We start from the raw sequence: 20,279 nt of genomic DNA on the forward strand, positions 1-20,279 counted from the left end.
TTTGGAAAACTCTGTCGGTTGCCTTAAATCCGCGAACATGTTTGCGAACTTGGGTGGGTTATGATCTAAATATGTGCTCTTAACATGAAACTTAAATTACTAAGGAATGCAGTATGCAAACCGTGGCTATAAAGTTAATGAGCCGATTCAATCTAATCAAATCATCTTTGTTTCAATTGTGTCTTGTGTAGTTACATAAGATCTTATACAATTGAACAACGCTCTAACTAGTTCATTTGATTCAATTGAACTAGTTATGGTGAAGAAGAACAAGGTTAATATAAAATGCTCATATGGTTAACCTTTTGGGTTACTATGTTGAACCAACATACACGCACACGTTTGGGCACGGTTTTCACAAACCCAGTAAACGTATATCACAAGTGTGTGTGACAAGCTAAGTTTTCGATTTAACGGTTGAGAAATATTAGGTTGAATCTAAATCAGGTTTTCATCTAACGGTGAATATTGATTGCTTTGTAACTAAGGCAAAACCATGATTTGAAGGCTATATAAAGGAGACATCTAGCATTGGGCTAAACTAATACCCACACGTCTGTGTGATAATAGTGCGCTCGCTAGATTCGATTCTCCTCTAACCTTTGGTTTTCTTCTCTAAAACCAGGTTAACGACTTAAAGACTTCATTGGGATTGTGAAGGCAGACCGATACTACTTTTATCGTAGTTGTGTGATCTGATCTTGCATCTTCTATCGTAGTTGTGCGAAATATTGGGTGGTGTTGATCAAGTGAACCAGAAGAATGGAAAGTGCCAAGTCCGCGAACTGCCGAAGTTCTCAAACCCGAGAATTTCTGCTGGAGTTTACAAACTAGTGCGTGAAGCTAAGTCCGCGAACCGGCGAAGTTCTCATTCCCTAGAATTTTTGCTGGAGTTTGAAAACTCTGCCCGGTAATTTAAGCCTGTGAACCAAGTCTGCGAACTTAAGAAGGTTATATATCTGAAGATGATTTCTGAACTTAAACTTAAAAATACTAAGGAATGCAGTTTGCAAACCGTGGCTATAAAAATTCATGAACCGATTCAAGTGAATCAAATCATCTTTGCTTTAATTGTGTCTTGTGTAGTTACATAAGATTTCGTTGCAATTGAACAACTCTCTAACTAGTTCATTTGAGTCATGTGAACTAGTTATGGTGAAGAAGAACATGGTTGATATGAAATGCTCATATGGCTAACCTTTTTGGTTAACTATTGTTGAAATAACAAGTGCATACGTTTGGGTACGGTTAACAAACCGTGCATTTCAATTGTGTGTGACAAGCTAAGTTTTCTATCTAACGTTTGAGAAATATTAGCTTGAATCTAAATTAGGTTTTCATCTAACGATGGATATTGATTGCTTTGTTACCAAGGTAACCTAATAGAAAACCTTGATTTGAAAGACTATGTAAGGTGACATCTAGCATCAATGCAAAACTAATCCCCACACCTTACGTGTGATACTAGTTTGCGTGCTAGAGTCGGTTCTCCTTTAACCTTTGGTTTTCTTCTTCTAAAACCAGGTTAACGACTTAAAGACTTCACTGGGATTGTGAAGCCAGACCGATACAACTTTATCGTAGTTGTGTGATCTGATCTTGTATCTTCTATAGTACTAGTACAATCATATTGTTTGGCTTGAGATTGATATATCCGATAGGAGAGATATAAAAAGTAATCACAAACATGTTCGTCTCATTGTTTGTGATTCCGCAACATCTTGTTTTGTTACCATACGATTAATATTGTTGTGAGGTGATTGATAAATCTAGGATGTTCTTCGGGAATATAACACTGGATTATCAATTGGTTCCTGTTCACCTTGATTATTATCAAAAGACGTAATAAAACCTTTTGGGGTTTATCGGTGGGAGATAGATTGATCCTTCGATAGACTTGTCTGTGTGAGATAGATTTTTTTATCATCAAGACTTCGACTTTGGGTCGTAACAACTCTTAGTTTTGGGTGAGATCAGCTAAGGGAATCAAGTGCGCAGTATCCTGCTGGGATCAGAGGCGTAGGGAGTACAACTGTACCTTGGATCAGTGGGAGACTGACTGGGGTTCAACTACAGTCCAGTCCGAAGTTAGCTTAGAGTAGACTAGTGTCTGTAACGGCTTAATATAGTGTGTGTTCAATCTTTACTAGGTCCCTGGGTTTTTCTGCATTTGCGGTTTCCTCGTTAACAAAATTTCTGGTGTCTGTGTTATTTCAATTTCCGCATTATATTGTTTTATCTTTATAATTGAAATAATACAGGTTGTGCATTAGATCACCAATTAGAGTAATCCAACCTTTGGTTGTTGATTGTCATTGATTGATCCTTCGATATTGGTCTTTGGTACCATCCAAGTTATTCCTTGTGTTTGATTAAAGACTCGCTGATTTCCATTAGCTCGAGTAAATCAAAACAGGAGAGAGATCTTAACTCCTTGAGATACTTTTACCCAGATTGAGTCTGACTGTCTAGTTGATTCTATAGAAAGTATTTCAGAGTTAGTCCATACAGATTGCTAAGAGAAATATTGGGTAGTGTTGTTAGATCCCCTCTTCTTCAAATGCTTTTGCAAACCGTGGCTATAAAGTTCATGAACTGATTCGAGTGAATCAAACCGTTTTTGCTTCGATTGTGTCTTGTGTAGTTACATAAGAACAACTGTCTAACTAGTTCATTTGAGTCATTTGAACTAGTTATGGTGAAGAAGAATATGGTGGATATGAAAGTGATCATATGACTAACCATTTGGTTAAATATTATTGAACCAACAAATGTTAATGTTTGGTAACGGTTACATAAACCCAAAATTGAACATTTCATTTGTGTGTACCAAGCTGAGTTTTCGATCCAACAGTTGAAAAATATTAGCTTGAATCTAATCAGGTTTTCATGTAACGGTGAATATTGAATGCTTTGTTACCAATCTAACATTGATTGCAAACCCTGATTTGAAAGACTATATAAGGGAGAACTCTAGCAACTGGGAAACCTAATCCCCACACATTCTGTGTGATACTAGTTGTGCTAAGCTAGAGTCGATTCTCCTTTAACCTTTGGTTTCTTCTTCTAAACCAGGTTAACGACTTAAAGACTTCATTGGGATTGTCAAGCCATACCGATACTACTTTTCTTGTAATTGTGTGATCTTATCTTGCAGTTTATATTGTTACGAGTATGATTGCAATAATTGGCTCGAGATTTTAATAGTCTCCGATAGGCAAGATAGAAAAGTAATCACAAACACTTTGTCTCATCTTTTGTGATTCCACAATATCTTTTTCGCTTTGTCGATTAATATATTGTGAGGTGACCAACAATACTAGGTTGTTCTTCGGGAATATAAGACCGGTTTATTGATTGGTTCATGTTCACCTTGATTTATAAAAAGACGGAACAAAACTCATAGGTATATTCGTGGGAGACGGATTTATCTATCATCGTAGAATTCTCTGTGTGATACATATTTGTTGATTAAAGTCTTCGACTTTGGGTCGTAGCAACTCTTAGTTGTGGGTGAGATCAGCTAAGGGAATCAAGTACGTAGAATCCTGCTGGGATCAGAGGCGTAAGAGCATAACTGTACCTTGGATCAGTGTGAGATTGATTGGGGTTCAACTACAGTCCAGACCGAAGTTAGTTTGGAGTAGGCTAGTGTCTGTAGCGGCTTAATACAGTGTATGTTCAATTTGGACTAGGTCCCAGGGTTTTTCTGCATTTGCGGTTTTCTCGTTAACAAAATTTTGGTGTCTGTGTTATTTATTTTCTGCGTTATATTTTGTTATATAATTGAAATATCACAGGTTGTGCGTTGTTTAATCAATTAGAATATCCGACCTTTTGGTTGTTGATTTAAATTGATTGACACTTGGATATTAGGTTTTGGTACCATCCAAGTTCTCTCTCTTTGATAAAGACTCGCAGATTTCTATTTGCTTGAGTAAATATAAATTGAGAGATTGAGATATAAACTCTTTGATATACTTTTATTTAGATTGAGTCTGACTATCTAGTTGATTCTCTAGAAAGTATATTGCAGTTTGTTCATAAAGATTGCTAATCGAATTGTTGGGTGTGGTTGTTGTACCCCGTTTTTTCACGCCACACCTGTCTCAAACGGTTATGATATGCCAAAATCGGTTATAAATCCACTCTATAACCGTTTCTAACTTGGTCTTTCACTCTGGCATACGTGTGATGCACACACACTCGCAACTGACAGCTTGAACTCAAGTCCGACAATCATTATGCATCATTGAACTTTGGCCCTGCCAATGTTCGACAATGATTGTGCTTCACTCACTCTTGGCCTACGCCAAGTGCTCGACAATGATCACGATTCATCCAACTTGCACTTCTGCCAAGTATTCAAAAATGGTTGAGCTTTATCCATTCCGCTACGCACTCATCTCATTTGGATACCAACATCCAAATATCATGCCAACTGAGTATTGACTTGCTTAATTCAACTTCATGCTTGCATCTCTTTTGGCGAGCAGTTGATACCAATGGCGTGTTTGGGCCCGCCATTGTTGCATATGCATAGTCCAAGCTTTGGACAAAGCTTAAGACCATGCCAAAGTCATTCCATGACTTTGAATATTATCTTTTATTCATTCCTTGAGCTGGGCTAACTCTGAATAAGGATATACAACACTATCTCATAGTTGTTGCATGTGTTAAGTAGCCTTTCTTGTCTCATCCATGTTGGCGCTACATCGTCGGCATGTGGAGCTCCATATGCCAGGCTACATTCTCAGTAATGGGCAACTGTTGTGCTTAACTGTTGGGCCATGTCACAGACCTCCCCCGTCCAATCCATTCAACGTCCTAGTTGAATGCAACATCAGTTCAGCTTCTACTGAACCTTCCTTGGCCTTGTACGCATCTGAGCAATTCTCAGAAATCAGTAACTTTGTTTGGCTTTTAACCTTGCCAAACCTTCTTTGCTTAGTACTTAATGTCGCCACTTAGTTTTTTTGTCTTGCCATTGAGAATATGAATTCTAGCTTCATTGTCGCATCGTCGACTATGCTTCAATTTCTAATTTATTAACATCTCAACACCCAAATTCTCTTGGAATCTGTCTGTATGCCTCTTGCATCACCGCACAAATTTTCCTTCAAGCCATTCTGCGCCTAAGTGTACACGCCAAACAACTACCATATCACCTTGATATGCATAACTTAGCTTACTGCCTCCAAGTCCGACTGACATTGCACTCTTGCGATTCAACATGCCTTACTGTAGACTAAGTGTTCTTCAATCATTTTGCAACCCTCTTGCGCAAATACGACTGAAATGCATGACATTAGCCATGACTTAGGATACTCGGGGCTATCCACCGTCACTTCCAAAAGTAACATCCTCTTCATGCGCCTTTGAAACTAACAAGGCCGCACTTGTTCTTTCATACTGCTACGCTTTAATATAGCGGAAAAACAACATCATGTTTTTCCTCACTATGAGTTACTCTTAAATCATATGCTTGATGGACTTAAATCTTCATGTTATAGGGCCGGCATGGCTTTGGCATAGTTTAGGCGCGACCAAAATTAGGGTTTGGTGCAAACCGTGATGTTTGGCCTTGGGACGGAAGTTTCCATGCATTGGTTGGCGAACTTGGACGGTTGAGATTTGTATCTATGAAGGAAGGGCAGCCGTTGATTATTTCACCCCTTCGTTTTGGCATCCAACAGCATGTGGTAGGTCCGGCATGGCTTTGGAATAGTTTAGGCGCGACCAAAATTAGGGTTTGGTGCAAACCGTGATGTTTGGCCTTGGGCCGGAAATTTCGATGCCTTGGGTGGCGAACTTGGACGGCTGAGATATGCATCTCAGATGGAAGGGCATACGTTGATTATCATAACCCTTTGTTTTGGCATCCAGCGACATGTGGTAGGGCCGGCATGGCCTTGGCATGGAGGCGTGGCTGACATGGTTTGCCATTGGCACGACGGTGCGGCTGGCATGGATGGCATGCCTTGGCGCGGAGACGTGGATGGCATGGTTTCCCATTGGCACGGTGGTGCGGCTGGAGACGCTGGCATGCCTTGGCGCGGAGACGTGGCTGGCATGGTTTGCTATTGGCACGGTGGTGCGGCTGGCATGGATGGCATGCCTTGGCGCGGAGATGTGGATGGCATGGTTTTCCATTGGCACGGTGGTGCGGCTGGCATGCCTTGGCGCGGAGACGTGTATGGCATGGTTTTCCATTGGCACGGTGGTGCGGCTGGCATGCCTTAGCGCGGAACATGACACACGTATATAAAAAAAGGTACCCTGGTAATTCTTACGTAGGCATGCTGATTGATTCAATAAATGTGTTAGTGGTCGCTCATGTCAGATGTACAGTTTTACGATTTTAACCCTAAGCTAAAAACCACCATCAACACCAAGTTTATGATTCATTTGTGACTAGTCGGATATGTCACTACAAGCACTACCCACAATTATGCTACTTAGAATCAGGGATAAACAACTTTTTCCTATTGAAAACCCTAATATAGCTTTAGAAATGAATGAAAATCGGATTGATTCCAGACTCAACTAAACAAACAATCAAATCATATGACAATATAAACCATGAATCATAAACAATAAATTATTGAGAAAAAACTAATGCATTGAATCAAATATCATGTTGAGAAATCAACTTTATCACATAACCAATAATAGTTGTTTAGCTACTCATAGCTATGGAGTTCATCATAATCAATAATCAAATGAAAAAGATGAGCATAAAATGAAAGCAAATCCTAGTCGCCGTTCTCCAATACTCCAAGTAGAAAATACGTTCCAGTAAGTAGAAGACTTTTCCTTTTTATAGCTTTTCTCCCACTTCTCAAATTAGGTCCAATCTCCAAAGTCCAATACAAAGATGTCCACCAAGCCCATATGTGAGGAATACCCGTGTGAAAAGATGTCCCACTTGGTAAAATAGCCGGAGAAGTGACCGGAAAAGAGCTCAGGTGACCGGCAAAGTCCACCCAGTCACCGGTCAAACATAACGGTCAAAGGAGTCAGCTCTGAGTCAAGACAACTCAGCTGAGTCAGGGTCTAATTAAGCTTGCAGGTCATCTTTCCAGGCCAACCCACTGTTGCACCATGATTGTGCTTCATCATCAATGCTGCACTTCCTACTCTGCAAGTCATTGCACCAAATTGCAACCATAGTCAGGCCAACATTTCTTCCATCTGTGGCTCCTTGCAAACTGAAACTCAACAACATTCATTCTCTAGCACCAACTGCGGCTTCATATACTATTTCAAAGCAATAGATCTGTCACCACTGCAATTCAATAACTCCACCTGCAATTTCATATCACATAAACCTGCAATACAGTCCCAACTCCAACCTGCAACTGTACTTCATAAAAACCACCAGTTCCTGGCAATAAGCTATATCAACTTAACCATTTGACATTCTCAACATCTCAGTCCCTGCAATTGCACTGCCATATTTCAGCACCACTTCCTGCGGCATCTCAAGCCTAACTCCAGCTCACTTGCACATTGCAATTCATCTCCAAATGCTCATCACTGCACCTGCAATTTCCCATATCTTCAACTGCAATCTCTCAGCATACAACCATTAAAACCTGACTCATGAGCTCCTGCAGCTGCAATTCTTCGCTTCAAGTACTTAAGCTGCTTCTCTTCTCTATTAAGACAGGTACCAACAACAACTATCCCATGCTCACATTCCCTGTCCTAACATCCATCTATTCATTTTAGTAATCCATTCAGGCCACAACTATCATTGTACTGCCATTCATCTCATACACATCCATCACCTGCATCACTACACAATCAAATACATCATCATCTCACTCTCAGCTACAACAACACCATTTTATTGCTTCGGCTTTCGTTCTTCCTTGTTCTTGGCAGCAGCTATTCCTCATCACCATTTGCAACAGCTGACACCACTTTCGAAATATCCACTTTGCTCTTTTACTAGCACCAGACATCAGCGGAAATAACTTAGCTTCGTTGCTTGCTTCTATCTCAGGACATCCAACAAACACCACACAGATTCAGTTCCACAACCATACATTCACAATCAACATTTCAACAACACCCTTTCCACCTGAGCTGCAACTTCATCTGAACAACGTAGCCATAGATGCATCTGTAAATGAACACCAAGTCCTAACATTCATCTACACATCAAGTACCCATGACTCAACTCAAGACCACCAATCTGCAGTTCAGTTCTAGCTTCACTGCCAATCAACAATTAACATCACCAGAATTCCATCTTATGCTGTCATGAGCACAACTTCGAGCAATTCAAAACAACCCAAGATTTCAATTTCTTCTCGATTCAATTTCATCATAATCTCAACATCTCCCATGAGTTTCAACATAACTTTCCCATGAATTTCAACATCTCAGATCTACCTTCTTCTTCGTCTTCCTCTTACGAGTTCAACACAGAGACCACCATCTCTTCCAAGTTTGTTGTGCAAATCAAATTTGAGCAAAACCCCTTTCCTCTTTGGCTAAAACCACCATGAACTCGAGTCAGCAACATCAATTCCTCCCTTCTCTGTGTATTCTCAACTTTAGAAATTCATCACATAAATCCCATCTGAACAGCAACCCTAGCATCATTTTCTTATCATTACGACACCATCAAACCCAATAATCCGACAAACCCATCTCCTAATCTTCATTACTTCCTCCATTTTCTTGACCTACCAGTAGCAGCGGATTTATCTCAGTTCTTCTCTCAATAAACCTTTTTCCTCTCTGTAATTGCTCAGAATCACCACCACAATCTTCTCATGTAATATATAGATTCAATTCGAACCAGTATTCACCACCGCTTCCATCATCTCCGATCAAAACTTCATGGATCTCTGAATTACTCTCAACTGCGCCTCTATTTCCTCAAGTCTCTCAGTTTCAGACAAACACAATAATGAGGAGAATTCTCTAGGTTTTAGGGCTGTAGTGAATAAAATTGATATTGACACCCTGCACTCCTTGATAAGGGCCACCAAAATGATATTTGGCTTGTCAGTTCTAGAGAACTGACTGCCTATTCTGTTTTCTTACTCAATTGTCAGTTGCGCGGAACTGACAGATATTCTTCACCTCTTTTGCTGCATCACTTTAGCTGGCTCCAAGTATCACTCGCCGTGATTGACCTTTTTTCCTTTTACGCTCCAAATGCACGATTTCTCCTTCTTTTGCTCAAAAGGACTCCATTGCACCTAATAACTCAAAACTAAAAATAAAAGTTGAAATTCACAAGGATAATAGAAAAGAAAGCTTAGATACTAGATATAAAATTAGGTGCTTTACAACACCTATCATAAGCTCTTTCAAGGAACCTGTAAACATGGTCTTAACAGCAGTGATTTGGCCTTCCAAATCAGCATGCTTCTTAGTTGCTTCTTGGTTTGACTCCAGCATATCAGCAATGTACTCATCAAGATCCTGAATGCGATCCAACACCGTTGCAATATAATTGGCATTGTTAGAATGGCGCACCTCATCGCCAATCTTTTCTTCCAAGTCCGCTACCCTATCAATTAAGGCATCCAACGTACTCTTCTTACCAGCCATTATCACTTGCAATTTCAGCAACTAAACTCGAGAAAAAACAGAGAAAATCTTCCAACACAAAGCTAAAACAGAGAAACCTGGCTCTGATACCCAAATTGTCACACCTTCAAATGCTCCAAGAAATTTTTCGCAAAGGTATAACCCGGAAATACAGTGGTTCAGTGATCTCTTATCACCCACTCGTATTTCAGCCTTATAAGTTTGCACCAATGAAAACAACCAAGTGTACCTTGAGTATGCAACAAAAGACTTACTTAGATTTTCTCTACCAAACAATGTAGCCCATCTACTACAAAGAGGTTCCTGCAATGTTTATGCTTCACGGAATTGGGGGAGCATTATCGAATCAACAGTAAACCAAAGCCAAGCGCATAAGCCAACAAACTCACTTTTATTAGCTTAAGGGAAAGATACAAAATTAGTCCAACCAATGGACTTACAAGCTTATTATCTAAGCCTAACGCAGAAATCACTCTCTACTGCAACTGTGGTTCCTCAACACTTGAACTATTGAACAACTCGTTTACAAGGGTTCTCTGGCTATTTATAATGCCAAGAACCAGAGACAATCTGTATGCAACTCTGTTGCACGCCCCATGAACAACCATCTGTTCATGGGAAGTTCCTTTACCGCTGACTTACTTTTTCATTGCTAGCTTTGGTGTTGTCTTGCACAATGGTGCCAACCCTGTCTCAAACGGTTAGGATATGCCAAACTCGGTTATAAACCCACTCTATAATCGTCTCTAACTTGCTCTTTCACTTTGGAATGTGTGTGATGCACATACACTGGCAGCTGAAAGCTTGAACTCAAGTCCGACTATCATTATGAATCACTGGACTTTGGCCCTGCCAATGTTCGACAATAATTGTGCTTCACTCACTCTTGGCCTACGCCAAGTGCTCGACAATGATCACGCTTCATCCAACTTGCACTTATGCCAAGTATTCAACAATGGTTGCGCTTTATTCTTTCTGCTACGCACTCAGCTCATTTGGATGCCAACATCCAAATATCATGCCAACTGAGTCTTGACTTGCTTAATTCAATTTCATGCTTCATATGCATCACTTGCATCTCTTTTAACGAGCAGTTGATACCAATGGCGTGTTTGGCCCCACCATTGTTGCATATGCATAGTCCAAGCTTTGGCCAAAGCTTAAGACCATGCCAAAGTCATTTCATGAATTTGCATATCATCCTTTATTCCTTCATTGAGATGGGATAACTCTGAATAAGGATATACAACACTACCTCATAGTTGTTGCATGTGCTAAGTAGCCTTTCTTGTCTCATCCATGTTGGAGCTACATCGTCGGCATGTGCAGCTCCATCTACCAGGCTACATTCTCAGTAATGCACAACTGTTGTGCTTAACTGTTGTCCCATGTCATAGGTATCCAGACCCAAAAGCATTGATAAGTTATCCACCTAATCTGATGAGGACAATCTTAGGCATCTAAATATACGTACGGTAGTCAGTCTTCCAGTGTAACAAAAACTGAATTATTTGATTGTTCGTGAAAGGGAAAGATAAAAACATAAAACATAAAGAAATGTAGGAATTCATAATTCAAGATAGGAAGCAAATTTGTTATTACTCTGAAGAGTGAAGACCCCCATACATTACAACCACAAATGTTTGTCAGGATTTTCTTTGGGAATCACTGACAACCGCCGAATAACGGATCTTGAGATATTATGATGAATAATAAGTAAACCAAGCACAAGCAATTATGAAAATAAGATAAAGATAAATCAACTCACAAGACACAAGATTTATAGTGGTTCAACCAATACATACAACTTGTATATATTGTCTACGTCCACTTTGAGCCGCACCAACTCAAATCCACTAGGAAGAAAATGATTACAACCTCGTGTGAATCCCAGCAAACTCTTGGTTACACCGCAACAATTACCCGAGATGATAACCTTGTCTCTTGTTCCTCACCAATTGCTCTCACAACGAAACCTAGCTTTAACCCCAAAAGTTATATAAGGAATCTCTTACCGATCTCTTAATCGTTTTCTACACAATGTACAATTCTACAAGGCCTAATTACCAATTTATATAGGTTACAAACTTGGCCACCAAGAATCCTAACCGGTTTAGGAAACCCCTTCCCTGAATAACCACGGCTAACTTTAGGAAATAATAATCAGTCTTAAATTAACCAACAATCTCCCACTTTGAAGACTCATTTATTGTCTTCAATTCTCATTTTCTTCAACTTTGGATTGACGGTGCTAAAACATCTTCTTTGTTAGTGCGTCTCCCCTCCCAGATCCTCATTCTGAGAGACCAACTAAATCCTTGCAGAGCTTTAGATTGTCTGATGTAACTCCCTTGGTAAACATGTCCGCCAGTATCTTCGAACCAAGAATCTTCTCGAGCTTCAACTCTCCTTCTTCTAAGAGATCCCGAATGAAATGGTAACGGATATCTATATGCTTCGTCCTAGCATGACAGGATGAGTTCTTGGCTAGATGTATAGCACTTTGACTGTCACTATACAGAACACTATCATTTTGTTCCTTGCCAAACTCAGCTAATAAGCCTTGTAACCAAATCATCTCCTTCCTCGCTTCTATCACTTCTACATACTCCGCTTCCTTAGTAAACAATGTCACCAACTTCTTTAACCGTGAGTTCCAACTCACTGCAGCTGACCCCATAGTATAAATATAACCGGTCGTACTTCGCATTTTATCTACATCACCTGCGAAATCTGCATCCACATAACCCCTCAAGATAGAACCACCTCTTCCATAACACAATGGTACGTTTGTATTACCTCTCAAATACCTGAGAATCCACTTCACAGCTTCCCAATGTTGTTTTCCTGGGTTGCTTGCATATCTACTCACTACTCCCACTGCATGTTCAATATCTGGTCTCGTGCACACCATGGCATACATTAGACTCCCAATCGCCGAATAATATGGTACGTTAGCCCTGTACTCATTTTATTCATTTGTCTTCGCACACTGCATACTTGAAAGACGAATTTGACTTCCAAGTGGAGAACTACCTGGTTTAGCATTCTCCATATTGAACCTTTTCAACATTCGTTCAATATATTCAGCCTGACTGAGCATAAGTACACCCTTAGCTCTGTCTCTTATGATCCTCATACCAAGAATCTGCTTTGCTTCACCAAGATCTTTCATAGAAAAATCACTTGCTAATTGTTTCTTCAAATTCTCAACTTCTTGTAGAGATGTTCCGGCAACCAACATATCATCCACATACAGTAATAATATGATGTAGTCAGAACCGCACCTTTTGAAGTAACAACAATGATCTGCATTAAACTGTGAGTAACCACCTCTATGCATGAAGTTATCAAACTTTTTGTACCACTGTCTAGGGGCTTGTTTTAAACCATACAAACTCTTCTTTAGCTTGCACACCATCTCTTCCTTGCCTTTTACTATGAATCCTTCTGGATGCTTCATGTAAATTTTTTCATCTAGGTCACCATGAAGAAAAGTTGTCTTTACATCCAACTGTTCAAGGTAGAGATCTTCAGAATCCACTAGACTTAACACTACTCGAATAGTAGTCATCTTCACAACTGGAGAAAATATCTCGTTGTAATCAACACCAGGTTTTTGCTGGAAACCTTTCACAACCAACCTCGCCTTGTAGCGAATATCTCTATTTTCTTCATATTTCATCCGATAAACCCACTTGTTGTGCAACGCCTTCTTACCTCTTGGTAATTTTGCTAAGACCCAAGTGCCATTCTCATCAAGTGAATTTATCTCATCCTCCATAGCAAGTTGCCACTTGATTGAATCATCAACCGTTAGTGCTTCCTTAATATCTTCAGGTTAGCCTCCATCTGTAAGTAATAGATAATCCAGAGCATACCTTGGGTTTGGTTTTGGAGTTCTTGATGATCTTCGTACTTCTTGTGGAACTATAGGAGTAACTGCCACTGCAGCAGAAATCTCTTCACCTTGTACTTCTCTGCCATCAGCAACACCGTGCCCTTCTTGTACCATACTTTTTCCAGAAACATCATCAATATCGATATACAACTCCTTATCGACGTTGCTTGATCCGACATCTTTAACTTGTGTTTTATTCCTGTCCTTGTACAGCTCATTCTCATTAAAAGTGACGTCTCTACTTCTAATAACTTTGTGACCCTCGTAGTCCCAAAGTTTATACCCAAAAGCGTCATTCCGTAACCAAAAAAGATACACTTCTTTGTTTGAGCACCTATCTTAGACCTCTCACCGGGACTAAGATGAACATAACCAACACAACCAAAAACTTTCAAATAGGAAAGATTTACCTTTTTGCCAGTCCAAACCTCCTCTGGTATCTTCATATCTAATGGACTACTAGGTGTCCTGTTAATTAGATAAGTAGATGTCTTTGTTGCATGTTCCCAGAAGGTCTCGGGAAAACCAGATTGCAACCTCATGCACCTTACACGTGCATTCAACGTCCAATTCATACGCTATGCTACTCCATTCTCCCGTGGTGTCCTTGGAACTGTCCTCTCCAAATGAATTCCATTCGTAGCACATAACTGTAAGAATTATGTCTTGTCATACTCACCACCGTTGTATGACCTTAGACACTTCAACTTCAGACCAGTTTCTGTTTCAACCAAAGCTTTCCACTTCTTAAACACTTCATACACCTCGAACTTATTCTTCATGAAGTAAAGCCACATCTTCCTTGAGTGATCATCAATAAAGGTGACATAATACTGTAACCAGCTGTGAGATGCAACATCAATTGGTCCCCATACATCTGTCTGAACCAAATCAAGTTTTTCACTTTTAAAGTCTCTTCCTCCTCTGCTGAAACTAACCCGTTTTTGTTTTCCAAGAACACAGTCTTCACAAAAACTCATATCAACAGACTTCACCTTTGGTAGATATCCTCCCGAACATAGAATCTTCATGTTCTTTTCAATCATGTGACCTAATCTTCTATGCCATAAGTTAATGTCTTCACCACTACTAGCCATTGCTAAAGTAGTTCCATCTGAAGTCCGGTATAGAGTATTGACTCTAACTCCTCGAGATGACACCATAGCCCCTTTCTTTACTTTCCAATTGTGTTTCGTTAACACAACTTCACATTCATCATCACAAACTTGGCCCACAGACACCAAGTTCTTCTTCAAATTTGGAACGTGTCGTACATCCTTCAATTTCCATGTCGAACCATTGACTTTCAAGATCACATCACCCATCCAATGTCGCATGCTTCACCGTCACCCAAGAACACTTGTCCATAGTATCCTTCTTTATAAGAGATCATAATACTCTTATCACCCGTTGCATGGAACGAAGCTCCCTAGTCTATAATCCAAGACTCATCTTGCTTGTCCTCAGAGAGTAGTAGAAAACCTTCCGTAATTACCTTCTTGTTATCAACAAGGACCTTCACCGGTTCCGCAGCTGCAACTACGTTGACCTCTTCTTGATTACCTTTGTTTCCACCATTATTAGCACCTTTGTTTTCCGGACAATCGCGCTTGAAGTGTCCTACTTTCTTACACGCCCAACACTCAACAGCACCTCTAGGTCGAGATTGAGATCTCCCCCTAGATTTCCCTCTAGACTTCCATCTGGATTTGTTGTTTTTGTTCCTATTTGAACTCCTGCCTCCATCTTCATCATACTTAAGGCCGAGCTTGAAGAACTAGAAACATAACCTTGTTCTATTCTTCTCTCCTCTTCAGGGATCAACCTTTGCTGCACATCATCAAGCTTCAACTTTTCGCTCCCTGCAGAATTGCTAATGGTTGTCCTTGTAGTCTCCCAACTCTTTGGTAATGACGACAACAACCGTAAAGCTTGAACTTCATCATCAAAAGTAATACTAACTTTTGAAAACTGAGAAATAATCGATTTAAACTTCCCAAGATGTGCTGAAATCGCTTCGCCTTCTTGCATCTTCAGATTAAATAATTGTTCACACAACATAATCTTCCCCTAGGCTGATGACTTTTGATACAAATTTTCAAGTTTATCCATAAGATCCTTCGTACTAGTTTCCTCTTGTACGTTATTGTAGACTTCCTCCGTTAGGCATCTACCGATCACGGCTACACACTTACGATCAAGAGTAATCCATTCATCGTCTTTGCGTGCTCCCTTTTTCGCAACTCCACCCAATGGATCAGCAAGGTCTTTCTCATATAGGTAGTCTTCCATCTGAGACTTCCAAAACGCAAAGTTTTTCCCATTAAAAACTTTAACCCTAGCTACCGTACTTTCGTTATTATCACCCGTAACTCCCACTCCAATCGTAGTACGATAAACCCTAAAGATCTAACCCGAGCTGTGACACCAGTTGTCAGGATTTTCTTAGGGAATCACTGACAACCGCGGAATAACGGATCTTGAGATATTGTGATGAATAATAAGTAAACCAAGCACAAGCAACTATGAAAATAAGAGAAAGATAAATTAACTCACAAGACACAAGATTTATAGTGGTTCAACCAATACATACAACTTGTATATATTCTCTACGTCCACTTTGAGCCGCACCAAATCAAATCCACTATGAAGAAAACGATTACAACGTCGTGTGAATCCCAACAAACCCTTGGTTACACCGCAAAAATTACTCGAGACGATAAACCTGTCTCTTGTTCCTCACCAATTGCTCTCACAACGAAACCTAGCTTTAACCCCAAAAGTTATACAAGAAATCTCTTGCCGATCTCTTAATCGTTTTCTACACAATGTACAATTCTACAAGGCCTAATTACCTATTTATATAGGTTACAAACTTGACTACCAAGAATCCTAACCGGTTTAGGAAACCCCTTCCCTAAATAACCACGCCTAACTTTAGGAAATAATAATTAGTCTTCAATTAACTACCAATGTTGGATTTGTATTGCAAGATATCACAAAAACTATACAAAAACGCATGTAAAGCAAAAATGCTCTTATTTCCTGCAACCAGTAAACCTTCCCAGATGCAGAAATAAAACCCACGATAAATTTAATTAACAATTTGGTGAATGTAGAAAATGCCAGGGATGTGTATCACACACGATACATCATACTGAACGTTCTGACGATCATGGTGTTGTTAGTTGGCCGAGTAAACGGATCTTTGTGAGGCCAACATTTTTAGTAGTAAGCTGGTGTCGGAGGAGATGGATAGACATATTTAGGGGCATACTTTAGTGATGGATATTTGGGAGCGACGTAAGCTGGTGGTGGTGACGAGTATTCGTATTTGGGAGCGAAGTAAACCGGTGGTGGAGGTGATGGGTACACATATTTGGAAGCAACATACGCGGGTGGTGGTGGAGAAGCGTATTTGTATTCGTGTTTAGGCTTGTATTCTTGTTTAGGCTTGTGTTCATGTTTGGGGGGAACATAAGCTGGTGGTGCTTGTATTCATGTTTGGGGGCAACATAAGCTGGTGGTGGTGGAGACTTGTAGTGGTAGGTTGGTGGTGGAGATGGGTACACTACAGGAGTGACGTAAGTTGGTGGTGTTGGTGATGACGATGGGTAGACTACGGGAGCGACGTAAGCCGATGGTAGTGGGGATGGGTAGGTGGGAGCGACGTAAGGTGGTGGTGGTGATGGGTAGACATATTTAGGAGTATATGTTGGTATTGGGTATTTGGGTGCGATGTAAGTTGGTGGTGGTGGTGATCAGTAGGTATATTTAGGAGTATATGTTGGTGTTGGGTATTTGGGAGTGACGTAAGTTGGTGGTGGTGGTGATGAGTAGGTATATTTAAGAGTGTATGTTGGTGTTGGGTATTTGGGAGCCACGTAAACTGGTGGTGGTGGTGACGCGTACACATATTTGGGAGTATACTTGGTTGATGGGTATTTTGGAGCGACGTAAACATGTGGTGGTGGTGATGAGTATTCGTACATAGGAGCAACGTAAGCTGGTGGTGATGGAGAAGCATACTTGTATTCATGTTTAGGCTTGTGTTCGTGCTCAGGAAGATATACCCCGGCAGTAACCGCCAAAACTGGTTTCTTGTATGGAGTTTCTTTGTAGTTGGGTGTGTAAGGCTCGTAATCAGCTAGTGCAACATTGATTAGAGAAAATAAGGTTAAAGTATAAATCAGACAAGCTGAAAGCCTTGCCGTATTGAACAATGAATGCTGGGAAGAAGGAAAGGATGTTGTTTGTAGAGCTTATGATGAGAATATAGAGAGTTTTAAACCCATTTATATAGTGATGCAGATGATTACTTTTTCTTCTTTTATTATCGAACACAATAATGCACACTTGGAGACATGCATGTTAGCTGAATGACGCAACGTTCCATTTTTAAGGCACAATTTGGAACTGCGATTTCCGACAGAGAGAAACTTTTTTTCCAGTAGCCTAACTGCTCAGATCTTCTCAGATCAACAAACCTCTCTCCTCTCTGGAACTGCGATTTCCGACAGAGAGAAACTTTTTTTCTGACAGCCTAACTGCTCAGATCTTCTCAGATCTGGGCAGTATCAACGTTAATCTCTTCAATTAATTTTCTACGGAAAGAAACAAAGAAAGTAAACGATAGCCCTTAGTTTAATATTTACCATCTCCTTCAAAACCCTAAACCAAGCCGCCATGGATTTAGCAGACGTCATCGGCTAAATCTTTGTTCATCGGCCCTTTGATTTTAATTTGATTGATTGCTTGCTAATTATTTGTGATACCCAACTTTTTTCCTAGAGATTTGAATCTAATTTGCTGCTGGATGGGATATGGTCTTTTCATCTGAAATTTATCGGCTCTGATCTACTCAGATAACCTCTCTGGCCCTGGTTTTCTTCTACAATATCCTATTGTCTATTCAACCATGAGGTAATCTTCAGATTGGTACATGTTCAATTTCATCTTCGCCGGAAAAGTAGAAGGATCGTTCTTCGGCAATTATCCGTTTACCTATTATATCATATCATCATGTTTGATCTTCTTAAGCCTCAATTCGCTGTTATGCCCAGAGTTGTTTGTTTTCAACTTCGGATTTCTTTGACCCTGTATGTCTCTCTCGCAAGCGATTTCTGATTCGCTTTGCCCGTTTCTGGATTTATGTGTAGGTAGTAAACCTGTTCATTTTTAAAATCCGATTGATGTTTTCCTTCATAGCCTATCATGGGATAGTGAAGATCCCTTGATTCCAATTGCTTACTTCTGAACCTGTTTTTGAAAATTGAAGGCATTTCAAATCCACTAGTCTAGTTTCATTTAAAAGTGTGGGTTTTGTTTTGATGGTGGTGTCTACTTAATGCCTGTGACCTTTGCTTGGTTGTTGCAAAGTTCAGTGTGGTTTTGTTTTTTAGAATTGTTTATGTATGTTCGAATGTTTTTTTGATAGTTTTAATTTCGAAGGATCTGGTTCTTTCCTGTAGATTGTGTGTGATCTGTGTTTTTTTGTTTTCTGATCAAGTTTGTATCCTTTTGGAAGCCATTCTTATTTAGGGGTGTAAATTCGGACAGGCCAGGCCGTCCGGCCCAAAAACTAAGACAGGCCGGGTAGGCCAGGCTTAACATTTGTGAGCCCGTAAACAAATTCAGGCCGGGCAGGTCGGTAAAAGTAGATAATTTGCTACCCAAAGACCGCCCAAAGCACGCCTTTTATACGGGCAGGTCAGATCGGGCCGGACAGGCCATTATTTTGAATTTTTTTCTTTTATTTTAAGTTTAAATTTTCAAATGAATGGTATTAAATGTATTTTTTTAATACAATATCCTTTCCTTTCTAACATTGCATACCGTAAGTGATAGTATTATTTTATATTTAAATTACAATGACAAACTTTTAATTTTAGCCTATAATAAATAATTAATTAGAGTACAATAAACTTTCTAATAAGAAAATTTATTACCATTAATGTTTTTAAAAGGTTAATTATAAGTAAAAGCAACTATATATTTTATTTTTCTTCACACAAAATTGACAATTATAAAATGGTAACTTTTAAGTCTTTTTAAGAGGATATTAAATGATTAATGGCACATAGAAGGCTTTCAGGCCGGGCACTATGCCGGGTATCAGGCCGGGCATCATAATTAATTGCAAAGCCCGAGACCGCCCAATAAATTAATCCAGGCCAGGCCGGGTAGCCCATGACGGGCCATAACAGGCTTTGAGCTACTTCAGGTACAGGCGGGGTCAAGCGGGTACAGACAGGCCGAGTATTTTCGGGTATTATTTACACCCTATTCTTATTTGGTTTTAACCTTTTTAAGTCTCTGGCATAACAGTATTGAGCTTTAACCTATCCAATCACAGAAAATAGCATCATTGATTTCATGTTTCAGAATATTTTCACTTCTGCGCCAATAATCGGGATACCCAGCTAAAGGATTTCAGCACCCCTTTCCACTAGATTGTCAGTACCTATCTACAGCTTCACAATTAACCTCATATAAGCATGTTTGTGTATTTGGTGAAACCTGTGGCGAACCATATACTCGCGCAGCATATTCAGCATTTTCTCATGCTGGAAAATTGTTTACTTCAATCCTGGGAAGGTATCACGGCCTCAACTTTACTTCATTCCTCAACAGCAAGCTTCAATCCAATTTGATATGCGAATTGGCTGGTGAACTGGACATTTTACTCGACAAGTTTTTCTTTTTATCAAGTTATCTCTTGTCTCTTAGTTCCTAGCTAGTTTACTTTAGTCTATAAGTCTGTAATCCCTCTTATATTTTTTTTCGATTTTTAGTAATTGTA

The 20,279-nt window shown here is 39.8% G+C and overlaps 1 protein-coding gene across 1 annotated transcript; it reads right to left on the bottom strand.

Moving 5' to 3' along the window:
- Positions 1 to 17,238: 17,238 nt before the first annotated feature.
- LOC113280457 (extensin-like) lies at positions 17,239 to 18,183 on the bottom strand. The gene is made up of 3 exons (XM_026529078.1): positions 18,133 to 18,183; positions 17,834 to 17,981; positions 17,239 to 17,624 (listed from the first exon to the last, which is right to left on the bottom strand). The coding sequence occupies exons 1-3, from the start codon at positions 18,181 to 18,183 to the stop codon at positions 17,239 to 17,241; spliced, it is 585 nt and encodes a 194-aa protein (XP_026384863.1).
- Positions 18,184 to 20,279: the final 2,096 nt, after the last annotated feature.

The sequence above is a fragment of the Papaver somniferum genome, chromosome 5 (genome assembly GCF_003573695.1).
Source record: "Papaver somniferum cultivar HN1 chromosome 5, ASM357369v1, whole genome shotgun sequence".
Lineage (NCBI taxonomy): Eukaryota > Viridiplantae > Streptophyta > Magnoliopsida > Ranunculales > Papaveraceae > Papaver > Papaver somniferum.

What these genes read in the sequence shown, in the direction of transcription:
- LOC113280457 (XM_026529078.1), bottom strand. Translation starts at nt 18,183, where the DNA reads ATGACGTCTGCTAAATCCATGGCGGCTTGGTTTAGGGTTTTGAAGGAG. An exon ending in TTAGGGTTTTGAAGGAGATG is followed by an intron (nt 17,982 to 18,132) that starts GTAAATATTAAA and finishes CGGAAATCGCAG; the next exon opens with TTCCAGAGAGGAGAGAGGTT. An exon ending in GCTAACATGCATGTCTCCAA is followed by an intron (nt 17,625 to 17,833) that starts GTGTGCATTATT and finishes ATGTTGCACTAG; the next exon opens with CTGATTACGAGCCTTACACA.